We start from the raw sequence: 17051 nt of genomic DNA, 5'->3' as shown, positions 1-17051 counted from the left end.
GGTTTGGGCTTGGTGTTGATGAAAGAATCGTTACAATTTCAAACGCGACGCACGTTTCCCCTCAGATGACCTTCTCCTTCTCCAGCCTGTTGCCCGGCCCGAACTTGTTCATCAAGAACTTGAACCGCATGTGATACTCCCTGACGTACATGGGAACCTGCGCCGCGGCGAAGAGGGCGCACCGCACGGCCAGGTCCTTTTCCGACCGAAACATCCTACCCATGCCTCCCACCCCGAAAAACGACCCAAACCTCGCCCACGAGACAAGCCCGCACAGGAAGCTCGTCACGACGTGATCGCCGAATCGCAGGGGCAACAGGTACGGCAGGACGATGGTGGTCAACACGAAGAACGCGCAGGTCTTGACCCCGAACTGATCCGCGAACGCCCCCGGGTCGAACACGCTCCGCTCTGCGTTTGGCACAATCGCCAAGCCGGCCGAGTCAAAGGCGACATTCTCCCCGTGAAACACGGCCCCTCCGGACCTCAGCGTCACCGCCGCCAGCATGAGCCTGAAGACCGAGATGCACCCCATGCGCACGCGCAGCGGGTTCGAGAGGCGCGCGCACCAGGCGCTGACGAGCCCCAGCGTCAGCGCCGCGAGCATCGGGAAAAAACGAACGGCGAGAGTCGTCGCGTCGACAGCCTCGGGTTTACACCCCAAGTACCCCCGCAGCAGCGCGAAGTTGCCGTTCAACACCATGCACGCCGAGGTGAGGAGGCACAACACGAGTATCCCCGCGTTCACGGCGACGGTCGTCTTCCCGTCCGCGAATCTCAGGAACGCCGCCTCCACCGCGGGATCCTCGAACTGCATCAAGCCCCGGGTGTTCCACGGCGTCTGCGACACTAACGGCCTGAAACCCCAGGTTTCCTGGAGCCTCGACGCCCTGCTGCGAAAGGACGCAACCTCCTGGCAGTAATCCGAGGGGTTGTGGTCCCCCAAACCCTGCGCGGCGTTGGACACCTCCCCGCCGATGCTCTCCCCGTCGTCGCCGCCGGCTGCGCCGCCGCCGTCCGCGCCGCTCCATCCGAGGCATCGCATCGTCGCGTCCACCGACGGCGCCAGGGGGAACGCGAGCCAAACCTGGGCGGGACCCCTCGTCAGCGAGTATATGTAGCTGAACGTCGCCCAGCACTGGTCGTCCTGCAGGATGAGCGACGTCAGGTAGGTCAGCGTCGGATCCCTCTCCCACTCGATGACTCTCTGCAACGCATCCTCGAGCACCGACTGCGGCAGCTCCCCGTGGAAGGGCTCCGCCGTCGCCGTCGCCACCGCGCCGAGCGCCGACACCGCGAGCTCCGCCGCGCTCGTGTAGAGGTCGTGGACGGCGCACTGCGCGTCCTCGCCGGCGAGGTCGCGCGGCGGCGGCGCCACCCCTCTCGGCCTCCCCGAGCCGCCGCCGTTCAAACCCGAAGACGTCATCCGCGTCTCGTTCCTTCCGGAACGTCTCGAGAACGTTCCCGTCTCCGTCTCGTCGTCCGTCTCGGAGTCCCACGCCACGGAACCTCCACTTCCCCCCTCTGCGTCGTCCGAATCGTCCCCCGGATTTTGAGCCGGCGCCTCGACCCCCGTAAACGCTCGGTACACCCCGTACTGATCCGCTCGAACACCGTCGCGGGCAACGCCCCTCGTCCACGCGTGCGGATCCTTGCACCCGCCGATCATCGCGCGCACGAGCTCCGTCGCGGCTCCCGTCGAGTCCTCCCCGCCCACCGCCGACGCCGCCGCCGCGACGTGCAGCGGGGTCAACAGCTGTGTATCGTCGACCGGGACGTCGGCGCCGCCGAATAACGCCTCGCCTAAACCCGGCGCTCCGATGTCGTCCGCGATGCCGATGAGCTCGAAGAGCTGCCGGAGGGTGTCGGGGCATCCGTACTCGGCAACCTCGCGCATCACGCGGCTCCGACCGAACCGCCCGCTCGCCGCGAGCGCCGTCTCGAGCGACTCTGACGTTTGCGTTTGCGGGTCCCGGCTGGCGCTTTGCGGGGCTACGTTCGCGTCCCCGTTTGCGTCCCCGTTTGCGTCGTGGGACCCGAGCCGCAGCAACCTGCGCCCGAAGGCGTTGAGCAGGTGCAGCAGGCCCTGTCCCCCCGACAGTTCGCACCCGTCCATCAGGGCGACGGCGTCGCACGAATCGTCGAAGAGGAGCCGCGCGAGATCCAACAGCGCCTGCTCCTCGGAATCGTCAACCGACGACTTGGACCACCGACTCGTCCGCGGGTTCGTTCGAAGTCGGTGACCGTTTCCGACCGTTTCGTCCGCCGCTTGCTGCTTGCGACGGCCCGCTCTGGTTCGCGCGGCGATGGGGCTGGCGTCGTCGTCTCCGTCGTTCATCGAATCCGCGTTATCGTCCGGTCGGATCTCGCCGTCGTCGTCCGAGCCTCGGATCTCATCGGAGCTCGAGGCGCGGCGGCCGGAGGTGAGCCTGCCCGGTCGCGTCTCCCCGCGCTCGTCCACACCGCCCGTCCACCGCCCCCCGACCCGAAACGACCGGAGGATACCCCGGAGGACGTCTCCCATCCGCGCCGGCCGTCCCCCCGCGACGTCCTCTCCGCCTCCCGGCGCGCGCGCGGTGCACGCCAGGTACATGACACACTCCTCGCACAGGATGGGGTCCGGGAGGTAGAGCACGCGTCGGGGCGGGGCGACCGGGTCCACCGGCGCGGCCCGCCCGTCGCTGTCGTTCATCCAGAACGGCTGGATCACCAGGACGCCGCACATGCCCGTCGCCGGGACGCGTATCGACGTTCGTCCGGTCAGGCGCGACCACTGCAGCTGGCCCCGGATCCATCTCTCGCCGAGCCTCGCGGTGAGCGCGGCGCCGCGCGGTATCGGTCGCGGCCACTCGACGACGTTCGCCTCGGTGCTCAGGAGCACCAGATGGTCTGCATCGAGATGGGGCAGCCCGATACCCGACATGGGTATCGCGCGCCGCTCCCGCGCACCGCCCCGCGCGCGTCGGTCGGGAACACGTGGGAATGAAGCGCCGCGAGGGCACCTTTACAGACGACATGTCATCACTAAACGTGATAACGCCTTTTCCTGACTGCGCGATGGTGTGAAAGTTCCTCCGGGAAAATTGGCAAAATTCGCATACTGCTTCGCACGGCAACTCAAAGCAGACGACACACGTGACAGACGACAGACGACACACGTGGAAACCTCCAGTTTCAAAAAATCAGCCGGGGGGGTGCCAACAAACTGACAAACTGAAGCCGAGGTTCGCTCTCGTCAGAGATGGGGAGGCGCCCTTCCTCGTCGGGGCGCTCGCTCGACGGGGCCGGCATGGCCTCCCTCGCCGAATTCGGGTTCGGCGTCCCGAAACGGCGGGCGAGCGCGGAGGGAGGGGGGGACGGGAGGCGGGCGAGCGCGGAGGGGGACCGCCGCGCATCGGGCGATCGCGCGGGACCGCCAAGGACGGCACCCGACTCGGCGAGGGGAGGCGGCAACAAACGCAACAGCGGCGGCGGCAACGGCGGCGAGGGGCGCGGTCGCAACAGCGTGGGGTTCGCGCCGCCGCCGTTCGACGGAGCCCGCGTGGGAGCGGAGCTCGCGTCCGCCAAGTCCTTGCTGCTCTGGTTCCACGAGGATCGCGCCGATTGCATCGATCGCGCGCTCGGCGAGGGGCTCTGGGACGACTTCCTCGAGCCCCTGGAGAGAGAAGGCAGATGGCACGTGCGCCAGTGCAGCTACGAGGACCTGCAGGAGGAGCGCAGGCGCCGCCGCGACCCCGCGCGCCGGGACGACCAATCGTCGGTACCGCGGCCCCCGGTCAAGGCGGCCATCGACAGCGTCGCGGCGATGAAGTGCTCGCTGGGCACCCGCAAAGACGGGCGCCACGGCGTCGTCGTCGCGTGGGAACTACAGTTCGACGACACCGCGCGCGCCATCGCGGGGTACGAGAAGATCGCGAAGTGCCTCTACGACGCCGGGGTGGTGGACCAGAGCGTGCCGCCGTTCGCGCGCAACTGCCACCTGAAGGAGTGGATCCCGTTCCCCACGCGGATGGCGCTGACGACGCCGAAAGTTTTGGCATCCGACGAGGAGGTGGACGACGCGATGCGGAAGATCCCGAGCAGACTCAAACGCGCGCTCTTCCCCTTTCAGGAGGCTGGGGTGAGGTTCGGGTTGAAGCGACGCGGCCGGTGTTTGATCGGGGACCAGATGGGGGTGGGAAAGACGCTTCAGGCGCTGGCGCTCGGGTCTTGCTACCTGGACGAGGGCCCGTTGCTGGTCATCGCGCCGAAGTCGATGCGGCTGACGTGGGCGCGGGAGCTCGAGCGTTGGCTGCCGGACTTGAGGCCCAAGAATTTGCTGGTGTGCGACTCGCAGAACCAGGCGACGGCTCCGCTGAGGCTGATGGCGCGCGCGATGCGTATTCGAGACGAGCTCAGGCGAAGTCGGATTGACGACGACGGGGACGACGAGGACGACGTCGGCGGCTCGACGGACGCGATCGCGCGGATGGAGGCTGCGCAGGCCGCGCGCGAGATCTTGGATCAGCCCCGCGTCGTCGTCGTCGCGTACAAGATGTGCCAGCTCCTCAGCGCGCACATTCGGAGCATCCGGTGGGGCGCGGTGATTGTCGACGAGTCGCACACGCTTCGAACCACGCCGAGCCTCTCCGGCGGCGACGGCTGCGAATCCGAACAGACGGCGACGATACTTCGAATGATCCGCGGCTCCAAGCCCGAGTACGCCAGGGTGGACCCGCCGGAGACGCGTGGATGGCGACCAATCTCGGATCGAGTCGTGCTGTGCAGCGGGACGCCGTCGCTGACCAAGCCGTTTGACATGTACAACCAGATTGACGCGCTGCGGCTCGGGTTATTGGGCGACAAGAAGACGTTCATGCACGCGTACTGCGACTTTCATCAGAACAGATTCGGGCACCACAACGTCCGCGGCGGTAAGCGGTTCGCGGAGTACCAGGTGCTGCTGCGGAACGTGATGATCCGCCGCCTGAAGAGCGACGTGGCGAATGACCTACCGGCCAAGCGGAGGGACAAGGTGTACGTCGACGTGACAAAGGACGACATGAGTGCGGCGTGGAGGCACATCGGCGAGCAGGGCAGGGTGAACCTCGAGGACGACGGCGTGGACTGCGAGGGGGAACCGAACAGCGCGGGTTCCATCGCGAAGATGCAGGCAATCGGGCTCGCAAAGGCTCGCGGCGCGAGCGAATGGATCAAGGATTTCCTCGGCATCGAGACCGGCGGCGACATCAGCGAGAGGGATTGGCGGGAACTCGGCCTCGACGAGGATCAGCGAAGGGCGTACACCGACTCGCTCAAGGAGATGCCCAAGACTGTGATATTCGCCCACCACAGGTTGGTGATGGACTACGTCGAGGACAAGGTGCTGCGAAAGATGCCGAGAGATTGGGACGACGCGAACCTTCCGTACATACGCTTCGACGGGAGCACTCCGGGTCAGGAGCGCGACGCGGGCTGCGACCGGTTCAAAAACGACGATAACTGCAGGGTGGCGCTGGTGTCCGTCACCGCCGGCGGCGTGGGCATCGACTTTTCGAGGGGTTCCGTGGTGATATTCGTCGAGTTGCCCCTGGCGCACCTCGTGGAGCAGGCTGAGGACCGGGTGCACAGACAGGGCGTCGCCGACCCGGTCACCGTGTATTACCTGGTGGCCAGGGGCGCGGGCGAGTGGCACGACAGGAAACGTCTGGAGAGCATCGACGTGTCTCTAGACACGACGCGTCGCGCCCTCGGCGACCACGACGCCGCGGACGCGCGCGGGCTGGACGTTCGGAACAGGAAGAGCGCGAGGGGCGCGGGACCCGGCGGTGAGTCACCGCCCGGTGAGTCACCGCCCGGTGAGTCACCGCCCGGTGAGTCACCGCCCGGTGAGTCACCGGGTCGCGACGACCTCTCAGCAGAGACAGAGACGCGTTTGGACTGGTTCAACGCCTCATCGCGCGAACGCCGGTGCGGCGAGGACGAGGAACGGTCGTACGCGACCCCGCCGCCCCCCGACGACCTTTGGTTTGAGTACAGCGGCGCCACCCAACGCGTGCACCTGCACGGAGCCGCCGACGGCTCGGCGCCGCTGGGTCAATCGTTCGACCCGAACGACGTGTGCAGAACGGAGCGCAGGCTCCGCGCCGAGCTCGACCAGACCGTCCCGGCGGACGTCAAGAGGAAGCGGTGGACCAGGCCGCTGGACGTGCGTTTGTCGGACGCGGCGGCGGATGACGGATTAATCGGGGGCGATAAGAGTTCCGGGTTTTCCCGGAGTCACGCGCCGAGGCTGTGGGGTCGCGTCGACGCCGTCTTCGCCGCCGCCGCGTACGTGCACGAGCTGGAGGCGCTCAAGGCTGAGGATAAGAACACCATCGCGAGGGTCCACGCGTGCGTTCGGGGTTCCATCAAGGACTACATACACGGCGCGATTGGTTCTTCCATCGATTCTTCCGGGAATTCGTCCAAAAACGCGGGGGCAGGGTCGGCGTCGACGACTCGACACGGAAGCGGTCGCCGCGAGCCCCTCCCCGAGCACGCGGAGTGGCGCCCCGTCCTCATCGCGAACGTTCGCGGCCGGGGGGAGCCCCGAGAGGCTAAGGAACCCGTCTCGCTGGGATGGGAAGACGTCTCTGCGGATGGAACGAAAAAAAAAACCGTCCCCGTCGGTACCCCGCTGTGCCTGAAGTGCATGAAACCGAGGGACGGAGCCAACCCGCTCGGGGACGGCGCCCCGGACCTCGACCTCGACTCCATGGTCCACGTGCGCGCGTTCACGCAGGCCATCGCGTCCGGTCCGCGGACGGTTGCATCCACCGCGGATCTGTTTTGCTCCGAGGAGTGCGCCGTGCTCGACTCGCAGACTCGAAGCGCGGCGGCGCTGAGGCGCGCGTGCTTCGAACGGGACCGAGGCGTCTGCGCAACGTGCGGCCTGGACTGCGACGACTTGGTCCGCAGGATCCGCGTGATGCGGTGCCAGGACGACCGCCGCGACGCCGTGCTCGCGGCGTGGCCGGCGATGGGCCACCGGGGCAACGGCGGCCGGCTGAGTAAGCTGGCGCAGACGGCGGCGAGCGGGCACGCGTGGGAGTGCGACCACGTTCGTGCCGTCTACGACGGCGGCGGCGAGTGCACGGTGGACAACTGCCAGACGCTGTGCGTGCTGTGCCACAAGGCGAGGACCGCGGCGCAGGCCAAGGAGAGGGCGGAGAGGCGCAAGGCGGAGAAGGAGAAGAAGGAGAAGAAGGGTCAGGGGACGATTCAAGCGGGTTTCGCCGTCGCTCACCTCGCCAACTGCGTGGACCTCACGGCGCTGGAAGGGCTGGACGTGGAGGTGCCGGAGTCCCAAGAGCTCGAGGCGGTCGACTGGCGCACCGCGCGAGTCGTCCGAGACGATGATGCGCGCGAGGAAGAGGACGAGGGTGAGGAAGAGAACGAGGACGAGGCTGACTCAGACTCCGCGGTGCCCGAAACGGACGACGACGAGGCGGACGAGAACATCGCGCCGACGCAGTCGCCGCCGCGGGTGTTGCCGGCGAAGAGGAAAAAAGCGTCGCTCGGCGTCTCGCAACCCGACCCGCAGCACGTGGCGCCGGAATACTCGGATTGGGAAGAGGAGCACGTGTCGCCGGAATACGTAGACTAGATTAGACGACACTCGTAGACGATGACGTGACGATACACTTTGAAGAACAACGTCAGGGAACAACGACCGACTGACATATATTACACAGAGAGTCCCGCGCGCCTCCGTCGTCTAGAGCTGGTTGATGCGCTTGACCACCGGCCCGTCCCACTGCTTCACCTCGATGTGCCCCGGCGACGGCTCCGGCAACGAATCTGGCGACCTGGGCTCCTCCGGCTCCTCGATGTCCGAACCCAGCTCCACACTCCTCGGCGGCGAGTCGCACCCGACGTTCATCGCCTTCAGCGTGTCCGGAGAGTACGACATCACCGTCTTCACTCTGACGCTAACCTTAACCCCGTCCCCGTCCTCCTCCACGTTCACGTCAACCTCCTCCTTACCAAACGACTCCAGCGTCGGCGCCACCGTCTTGTTAACGCCGCCGAGGTCCGCCTCGCCGATCGCCCTGGCGAAGCGCTCGTAATCGATCTTCCCCTTGGCATCCGGCCCGCGCAGGTCCGGGTCGGCGACGCACAGGCTCAGCGCCCGCGAGATGGCCGCCTGATCCACCTCCACGTCGCACGCCGTCAGCACGCCCCGGATGTCCTCCTCCGACAGCGCTCCAACCTGAGACGCGTCGAGGGACTCGAACGATCGACGCAGCGCGTCGGCGTCGGGCCTTTTGGCGGGGCCCGGGGTCAGCTTACGGGTAAACTGCGCCACGGTCACCGTTTCCGCGCCTTCGGCCATCTCGGCGAAGAGTTCTTCGGCATCGGCGGGGTCGACGGCGCCGAGGCCGACGGATTTGAGCGCGTTTTGAAATCCGTCCAATCCGACCAATCCGTCTTTGCCGGCGTCCAGCAGGCGGCTGTAGTACCAGGTCGCCGACTTCCCGTGCGGAACTTTGGCGCTGAACTTCTCGTGGACGACCGCGAGGAGCTCGTTGGTGGACATCCGTCTCGCAAAGCCGGCGGATGCGAGCTCCGCCGGGGCGACGTAGCTGTTATCGCCGAATTTTTCAGAGACTCCCTCCTTCTCGGCGGCGGCTTCGATCGCGCCCTCCTCAGCCGCGCGAACGATGGACACGATGGACTGGATGTACTTTGTGGGCTCGACCCTGGGGTGCTCTGAGAGGTGGTCGCCGATGGATGCGGCGTCGGCGGCGTGGTGCGCGGCGGACGGCGGCAGGCGGACCCTCGCCTCCTTCGCCGCCTGCTCGGCGGCTCGAGTCGCCTCGGACCTCGCCACGGACCCGGGCGTGCCACCCATCTCCTCAACCTCGTTTAAGAGCCCGGTGAGTTCCATGGTGAACCCGGCGATCTTCGCGTCCACCACTCGGGCCTTCTTGGCGGACGCGGTGGGGTAATCCGCCGGGAGAACCTTCGCGATGAAATCCTGAAACGAAATCTTACCCCCGCCCGAGGAGTCGTACTTGGCCATGAGGGAATCCACATCCTCCGGCCTGAGCACCAGGTGGAAGTGGTGCAGGGCCTCGACCATGGCGTCGCGGTCGATGAAGCCCTTGTTCTGCTTGTCGAAGATCTGGAACGCCTTTCGCTGTTCCTTCGCGCCCCCCGCCGATTTCGCCGCGAGCTTCTCCCTCAGAATCTCCTCCGCGTCATCCGCGGACACCGTCTTGGGCGCCGCGACGGGCGGTGCCTTACCCTTCGTATATCGCTCCTTCAGCTCCCGGCCGAACCCATCGATGAAATCCCGCTTCGCCTTTTGCACCGCGGCGTCGGAGAGGTACTTCTGGTGTTCAATCACCGCGTCCCGGAGCGACTCGGCTGGGATGAGACCCTCGCGACATTCGTCGCTCAGTTCCCTGATCCGTCGCACGAGCTCGGGGTCCGCGTCGGGGCCGAGCACGTCCCTGGCGTCGGCGAAGAGGAGGGTCCCGCCTTTGGAGGCGGCGGCGGCGGCGAGCGCCTCGCCGGGGCCCGAAAACTTGGCCGAGAACCCGTCCCGGATCTTAGCCTCAGTATCCGGGTCGATGCCGACGCGTATATCCTCGGGCACAAAGCCGGCGACGAAGCCGGCGAAGGTCATGCGTCCCGTGGCTGGGTCCGCGTTCGCCGCGAAGAGCGCGGAGAGGACGTCCGCGGGTGGGACGATGAGAAAGTTGGCGAGGACGGCTCGAAATTCCGACTCGTTGACGGCGCCGTCCCCGTCGGCGTCGAAGGAGTTAAACGCGCGCCTCAACGCCGCCGAGCCCCCTTCAAACTTCTGCGCAATCTTATCGACGATGAGCTCCCGCATCGCGGCGACGTCCCCGTCGTACGTCGCGACGTCCCTCGCGGGCTTGGGCTTTCCGTGGAGGCTCCCCGGGATTGAACGCAATCGAACGTCCCCTTCGTCGTGCGTCGAGGAAGACTCCTCCATGACGGCGTCGAGAAAGGTTCGGTAGTCCACGAGTCCCCTGCCGCCGGGATCCAGCCTGGTCATCACCGCCGCCACGGCGTCGTCCGTGGCGCTCACGTTGAACCTGCGCATCACCGCGGCGATCGCCACCGAGTCGATCTTTCCGGACTTATCCGCCGCGAGTTTAAACGCTCGAGCGGCGGCTCGAGCGTCACCCTCGCCCGACGCCAAAATCTTCTCGCGGAGAAGGTCGAAGAGCGACACCTTGCGCCCCGCGACGGAGTACACGGGCACGTGCGCCTTGCGCGTCGGGGTCTTCCGCGGGCTCGGCACGGGCGGCTCCAAGAGCGGCGGGGTGCCGGGCCTCTCCAGATGATTCTCATCGCCGACGATTGCGTTCTCATCGCCGTCGACAAAGTGCGCGTGCCTCTCCTTCTTCCCCCCGCGCCGCCGCTTGGTTCGCGACGCTTCGCGCTTGGCGGCAGCCTCCACGGCGCGCGCGATGCGTTCCTGCTCCGCCTTGGCCTCGGCGACGCGCCTTCGTTCCTCGCGGATCTTCTCTCGCGCGGCGTCCTTGGACCACGGCTGGTCGGGATGGGGCGGACGAACCCTCGGGGGAACGCCGCTCGGGGGCGAACCTTTCAGGATGGGCGCGCCCTCGGGGCGCTTGAAGTTGCCGTATCGGTCCAGCCTGACGGGCGTGACGTCCTGGGGTTGGGTGATGGGTGAGACGGACGGTGAGAGGTGCGGGGCGATCGGATGCGTTTTCTGGGGCGGTCCGTCAACGTTTAAATGGCGTTCAGCCCAGCGCGCGACGACGAACACCGGTCGCGGGTGAGGGAGGGTGCGGGATTTCGCGCGTTTGAGCGCACCTCGACGGCGGGTGCGGTCGTGAACGGCATGTGCGCGGCCTCAATCTTGTCTTTTGCGGCCTTCTCGTAGGCTTTCGCGGAGCGCTCGCGCTGGCGCTCCTCGGCGTTTCCAAGCCTGACCTTGCGCTCCTCGCTGACGACGATGAGGTTGCGCCTGCGCTCGAGCCGCGGGTCCTTGCCGGTGACCTTTGCCCAAGGGGGCACGCCGCCGAACGACATGATGGGACCTACGACCGAGAAGTCGGCTCCTTCACGAAGAGCTCGGCTCCTTCACGCCGGGGCGGTCGGTAGTGATGCGAGCTGCGCCGGTGGGCAGATTTGAACGTGAGGACCAACGGTCACGCAAAAGTCACGCCCCTGGCATTCTGGCCGGTCCGAGAGGACGGGAGAAAAAGAACCTCGCGGCTGGGGGGGTCGCCACACAGCTGTGACGCCGGCTGCGTCGGAGGACGGCGGGTCGTGCGAGATGTCGATGTTCGGAGAGGATAAAGAGAGCGAATACGGGCATGTGAAGAAGGTGGGGAGACCGCGTGCGCGCCCGCGGCGCGCCCCAGACCCGAGACCCAACCCTACAATCCAGATCCAGATTTCCCTAACAACGAAAAATGAGCCCGCGCCCTGACACCTTCCCATCGCTCCTCCTCTCCTCCACCGAACGTTTCGCAGGTGTCCGGCCCCGTCGTGGTGGCGGACAACATGTACGGTGCGGCGATGTACGAGCTCGTCCGCGTCGGGGGCGACCAGCTCATTGGCGAGATCATCCGCCTGGAGGGCGAGACCGCGACGATCCAGTGCTACGAGGAAACCTCGGGGCTCACCGTGGGAGACCCCGTGCAGCGCTCGCGGCAGCCGCTGTCCGTGGACTTGGGACCGGGCGTCATGGGGAACATTTTCGACGGGATTCAGCGACCCCTGAAGACCATCGCGGACGTGTGCGGTGACTGCTTCATCCCCAGAGGAATCAACGTGCCCGCGCTGGACCTGAAGCGCGCGTGGGAGTTTAATCACCCGACGGGCAAGAACGGAGCGTTCAAGGTGGGCGACCTCATATCCGGCGGCGACATCTTCGGCATCGTCCCGGAGAACAACCTGATCGAGCACAGGATCATGCTCCCGCCCAACGCGCGCGGGCGGATCACCTACATCGCCCCCCCCGGCGAGTACGACCTTCGGGACAAGGTCATCGAGCTGGAGTTCAACGGGGTTAAGAAATCGTACACGATGCTGCAGCAGTGGCCCGTGCGAGCCGCCAGGCCCACGGCCGAGAAGCTCCCGGCCAATCACCCGCTCCTGACCGGGCAGAGGGTCCTGGACGTGATGTTCCCGTCGGTGCTCGGAGGCACGTGCGCCATACCCGGAGCCTTTGGCTGCGGCAAGACGGTGATCTCGCAGGCGCTGTCCAAGTACTCCAACAGCGACGGGATCGTGTACGTGGGATGCGGCGAGCGCGGGAACGAGATGGCGGAGGTTCTCGCCGAGTTCCCCGAGCTGACGATGACGTTACCCGACGGCTCCGAGGAGAGCATCATGAAGCGGACGACGCTGGTTGCGAACACGTCCAACATGCCCGTCGCCGCGCGAGAGGCGTCCATCTACACCGGCATCACCCTCGCCGAGTACTTCCGCGACCAGGGATACAACATCTCCATGATGGCCGACTCCACGTCGCGATGGGCGGAGGCGTTGAGGGAGATCTCCGGGCGCCTGGCCGAGATGCCCGCCGATTCCGGTTATCCTGCGTACTTGGGCGCCAGGCTGGCGAGCTTCTACGAGCGAGCGGGGCGGGTGCGGTGCCTGGGCTCCCCGGGCCGCGAGGGCTCCGTCACCATCGTCGGCGCGGTGTCTCCCCCGGGTGGGGACTTTTCGGATCCCGTCACGTCCGCGACGTTGGGCATCGTGCAGGTGTTCTGGGGCCTGGACAAGAAGCTGGCGCAGCGCAAGCACTTCCCGTCCGTCAACTGGCTCATCTCGTACAGCAAGTACAACAACGCGCTGGAACCCTTCTACGAGAAGACCGACCCGGAGTTTCTCAGTCTGAGGGCGAAGGCTCGCGAGGTTCTGCAAAAGGAGGACGAGCTCAACGAGATTGTGCAGCTCGTGGGCAAGGATTCGCTGGCGGAGTCTGACAAGATCACCCTCGAGACGGCCAAGTTCCTGAAGGAGGATTTCCTGCAGCAGAACTCGTTCACCGCCTACGACAAGTACTGTCCCTTCTACAAGTCCGCCGGGATGCTCCGGAACATCGTCAGGTTTCACGACCTCGCCAACGCCGCGGTGGAAAAGACGGCAAACGCCGACGGCGCCAAGATCACCTACAACGTCGTCCGCGCGCGAATGGGCGACCTGATGTACAGGATCGCGAGTCAGAAGTTTGAGGATCCGGCGACGGGGGAGGAGGCGGTGACGCACAGGCTGGACGAGCTCGGGCGCGACCTGGCGGCGGCGTTCCGGCAGCTCGAGGACGAGTTCAGGTGAGAGCGAATGGCGCGTTGTTAGCTTTTTTTCTCCGGGCCGACGCAATACGGACAAACGGGAACTAGACGATGTCAAATAGCGAAATCTCTCCAAACGTTCACGAAACCGGACGTGCTACCGGGCACTTCCCAGGCACGCCCCGTTCCGTTCCTCCCCCGAAGAGCACAGCTGTGCCACACGTCCAAGAGAGCACAGCTGTGTCACACGTCCACGGCGCCGAAGCTGGCGACGGAAAAACCAGCGTGGTCCACCGCGGCGAGCGCCGATCGAAGCGCCCTCTGTCGTTCCCCGAAGGCCTCGTCCGTGAGCGCTGGGGCGGGTTCCTCGCCCTTGACCGGCACCGAGAACGGCAGGTCGATCCAGCTCTTGCATCCGCCGTACTTTTCCAGGTCCGGCGGCAGCGCGTGAACTCGCGGCGCCGGGAGTTTTTTGGCTCGAAGTTCGAGCACGGTGATCGGGGTGTCGGGCTTCCACGAGAGCCTGGACTCGAGGACGTCGCGGGACCAGACGTGGTGGTCACTGAGCGCGTCTAACACGCTGGCGTCGTGCGTCACCCACGCGCCCGTCACCTCGGCGACGACGGAGATGGGCACCTCCTCGCCTCGTTTCATGTCCGGGACCTTGGCGTCGACAAACTTCTTCGAAGCTTCCGTGGAGACGGTCCCATTCAACTCCTTGGGGTGGTACACGGTGGGAAACAGCCCGAACTGCCTCGACTCGAGCTTGAACCCGCCCTTGCCGTCCTTCAGGCCGCCCTTGCGGAAGATGACCGTCTGATCCCCCTCGGCCAGGGCGTGGACCACCGCGCCCCACTCCTTCAACGCGCGCCGGGTCTCCACCGCGTTGAGCTCCTTCTCCTTCATCTCGTCGACGCTGGCGCACGCGCCGCGGTCGTCGCACACGAACGCCGCGGGATCCGCCTTCTCCGCGGCGGACGCGCGCGCGACGTGGACGCGGCGAGTCGCGCGGTGGGTGGGGTTGTCGACGCGGCACCCGGCGCGCGGGGGTGCCGGGCGGAGCCGAAGCGCGGAAGCGGCGACGCAGGCGGCCATCGGAAGAAATGGCGCTGAAAATCGAGTGATGACGCGGCTCGACCCAACCGCGCTTTCCCTTTTTTTAGTTGGATCCCTTTTCCGATTCGTGGGCAACCCCAAACAGCGCCCAACCCTGAAACTGTTTCCGCATACGGAGTGCAGTTCAAGAGCGGCGGTGGGGGAGTCGAAGGGTGCCGTCGAAATCCCATTCTCGTTTTTTGATGAACACCAGCCAGTCCACTTGGCAGCTGTGAAGAGCTTCCTTCTCGGCACAGACACACCTCGCGCGCGATGGCTCTTCGACACGCGGCTCAGCGCCTGGCGCAGCGCGCCGCGCCCCTCGCGGGCCAGGCCGCTCGCCCGTTACTCATCCCCTTCTACCGCCACATGGCCTCCGACGCCAACCTCCTGAAGACGGCTCTGTACGACTTCCACCTCGAGATGGGCGGCAAGATGGTGCGTCGCGTCCCTGCCTGTTTGAAGGGGCGCCCGTGATCCGAGGGCGGTGCACGCGGGTTCGAGCGAGCGCCCTCCCGGGTTTTCGATCCGTCGGGGCGTTCGGGCGATGTGAACGCGTCGGTCGGGATTCATCCTCGGCCGCCGGGTCCGCGCCCTCGCCCCGAACCGCGCGACACGGACCTTCGATCGCCGCGCTTCCCCCCTTCACCGAGGGAAAACACCGGATAAACGGGCGGATAACGGAAAGCCCGGCGGGGCCGATCGGACGTCCCCTCCGGGCTCGCTTTCGTCTCGTCGACCCCTCTACTCACGCTCATTCCCTTCATTCACTGACCGATCCGACCCCAACCCCTTAATCCAACCCCCGAATCCAGGTCCCCTTCGCGGGCCACAGCATGCCCATCCAGTACAAGGACAGCATCATGGAGGCCACCCAGCACTGCCGGAGCAAGGCTTCCATCTTCGACGTCTCTCACATGCTCGGCTCGTCCATGCGCGGTAAGGACGCGATCGAGTTCGTCGAGTCCATCGTCGTCGGCGACATCCGCGGCCTGAAGAACGGCACCGGTACCCTCTCCGTGGTGACCAACGACAAGGGCGGCATCATCGACGACACCGTGGTGACCAAGGTGAACGACGAGGATGTGTACATCGTGCTCAACGGCGCGTGCAGCGAGAAGGACCAGGCGCACATCAACAAGCACCTGAAGGCGTTCAAGGCCAAGGGTAAGGACTGCGAGTTTATCGTCCACGGTGACCGCTCCCTGCTCGCGTTTCAGGGTCCCAAGGCTGTCGACGTGCTCCAGCCCCTGACGGACATCGACCTGAGCAAGCTGTACTTTGGGATGTTCACCGAGACGTCCATCGCGGGCAAGCCCGTGTGGCTGACCCGCACGGGGTACACCGGCGAGGACGGCTTCGAGATCTCGCTCAAGAAGACCGACACCGTCGCCCTCACGAAGAAGCTCCTCGAGAACCCCGACGCCCGCATGTGCGGCCTCGGCGCGCGCGATTCCCTCCGCCTGGAGGCGGGCCTGTGCCTCTACGGCAACGACCTCAACGAGGACATTGGTCCCATCGAAGCCGGCCTGACCTGGACCATCGGCAAGTCCCGCCGCGAGAAGTGCGATTTCGTCGGCGGCGACGTCATCAAGGCGCAGCTCGAGACACCCGCGTCCGTCACCAAGCGACGCATCGGCCTCAAGGTTGGCAAAGGCGCGCCCGCGCGAGCGGGGTCCAAGATCCTCGCACCCGACGGCGCCGAGGTCGGCGAGGTCACCAGCGGCGGATTTTCCCCCGTGCTCCAGGAGAACATCGCCATGGGGTACGTGCTCAAGTCCCACGCCAAGGCGGGCACGGAGCTGCAGGTGGAGACGCGCGGAAGGAAGAGCGAGGCGGTCGCGACCAAGATGCCCTTCGTCACCTGCCACTACCACCGCCCGGCGTAAGCGTTTGTCAAACGCGGGACGTATGGGCCTTATTATCATAGCTGCTGAGATGTAATGAGACGGAGAGGCTGGAGGTGTACACGCACGCTCGTTCGTTCGTTTCGGTTTACAACAAGAGCGCGCCGGTCTGGTGCTTGGACACGTGGCCGGCGCGGTCAACAACGGCTATGTCAACACGTCGCGCCCCGAGGTCGACTCACGAGTCAACCCGCGGAGGATGCGCGGAAAAAAAAACGTGCGCCCCGTGTCGGCAACTGGATCCCGAGCGTCACGATATTCCGTATCCGCAGCACTCCGCGCACTGCTCCAGCGCGGTCCCCAGGCATCTGGTGCACTTCTGGTGCTTGGGGTACTGCAGCTCTCCGACGCCGCCGCACAGAACACACCTGCACACCCCCCGCCCTCTGCACCGCTCGCACCTTCCCACGGTTTTGTCAAACTCCATTATCGCCGCGCTCACGTGCTTGCGCACGGTGTCGAGGTTCACCCCGAGGTCCGTCTCCGTCTTTTGCAGGCACCGTAAGGTCTCCTGCAGCATCGCCTTGGTGCTCCAGTCCATCCTCGGCGACTCCACCGGTGGTCACCGGCAGGACGCGGCGGAAGAAAAATGACCGGCTATCCCAGCCGAGTCATCATCAACTAGTCAACCAGCCGCTCTCCCGTGCGTGATTTCGTGATTTTGGGTTTGCCAAGGTTGGAAACCGTCGTTTGGCGAGTCGGGGAGCTGAGTTTGCGCGCCAAAAACCTCGCGAGTGGCGCGGGCACCACTTGCCAAGGCGCGGATGTATCGTGCTGG

General features: G+C 66.0%; 7 protein-coding genes across 7 annotated transcripts; 3 read left to right on the top strand and 4 right to left on the bottom strand.

Moving 5' to 3' along the window:
• Positions 1-11: 11 nt before the first annotated feature.
• On the bottom strand, positions 12-1478 carry MICPUN_108548 (predicted protein). The gene has a single exon (XM_002503419.1). It carries the CDS (start codon positions 1424-1426, stop codon positions 62-64), a length of 1365 nt encoding a protein of 454 aa, XP_002503465.1. The 5' UTR covers positions 1427-1478; the 3' UTR covers positions 12-61.
• Positions 1479-3289: 1811 nt separating this feature from the next.
• MICPUN_59808 (SNF2 super family) lies at positions 3290-7711 on the top strand (the record flags this gene model as incomplete). The annotated part of the gene is made up of 1 exon (XM_002503774.1): positions 3290-7711. One exon carries the CDS (start codon positions 3290-3292, stop codon positions 7625-7627), a length of 4338 nt encoding a protein of 1445 aa, XP_002503820.1. The 3' UTR covers positions 7628-7711.
• On the bottom strand, positions 7686-11058 carry MICPUN_59807 (predicted protein; the record flags this gene model as incomplete). The annotated part of the gene is made up of 2 exons (XM_002503418.1): positions 7686-10675; positions 10840-11058. 2 exons carry the CDS (start codon positions 11056-11058, stop codon positions 7739-7741), a joined length of 3156 nt encoding a protein of 1051 aa, XP_002503464.1. The 3' UTR covers positions 7686-7738.
• A 247-nt stretch (positions 11059-11305) lies between these two features.
• Positions 11306-13416, top strand: MICPUN_59806 (H+-or Na+-translocating f-type, v-type and A-type ATPase superfamily; the record flags this gene model as incomplete). Its single annotated transcript, XM_002503773.1, has 2 exons — positions 11306-11356; positions 11506-13416. The coding sequence occupies 2 exons, from the start codon at positions 11306-11308 to the stop codon at positions 13312-13314; spliced, it is 1860 nt and encodes a 619-aa protein (XP_002503819.1). The 3' UTR covers positions 13315-13416.
• A 98-nt stretch (positions 13417-13514) lies between these two features.
• On the bottom strand, positions 13515-14366 carry MICPUN_59805 (predicted protein; the record flags this gene model as incomplete). The annotated part of the gene is made up of 1 exon (XM_002503417.1): positions 13515-14366. One exon carries the CDS (start codon positions 14364-14366, stop codon positions 13515-13517), a length of 852 nt encoding a protein of 283 aa, XP_002503463.1.
• Positions 14367-14639: 273 nt separating this feature from the next.
• Positions 14640-16333, top strand: GCST (glycine cleavage system t-protein; the record flags this gene model as incomplete). Its single annotated transcript, XM_002503772.1, has 2 exons — positions 14640-14804; positions 15182-16333. The coding sequence occupies 2 exons, from the start codon at positions 14640-14642 to the stop codon at positions 16253-16255; spliced, it is 1239 nt and encodes a 412-aa protein (XP_002503818.1). The 3' UTR covers positions 16256-16333.
• Positions 16334-16523: 190 nt separating this feature from the next.
• MICPUN_59803 (predicted protein) lies at positions 16524-16814 on the bottom strand (the record flags this gene model as incomplete). The annotated part of the gene is made up of 1 exon (XM_002503416.1): positions 16524-16814. The coding sequence occupies one exon, from the start codon at positions 16812-16814 to the stop codon at positions 16524-16526; it is 291 nt and encodes a 96-aa protein (XP_002503462.1).
• Between the last annotated feature and the right edge of the window lie 237 nt (positions 16815-17051).

The sequence above is a fragment of the Micromonas commoda genome, chromosome 7 (genome assembly GCF_000090985.2).
Source record: "Micromonas commoda chromosome 7, complete sequence".
NCBI classification, from domain to species: domain Eukaryota; kingdom Viridiplantae; phylum Chlorophyta; class Mamiellophyceae; order Mamiellales; family Mamiellaceae; genus Micromonas; species Micromonas commoda.
Note: the sequence above shows the minus strand (reverse complement) of the source record. Positions and strands in the feature narration are given on the sequence as shown.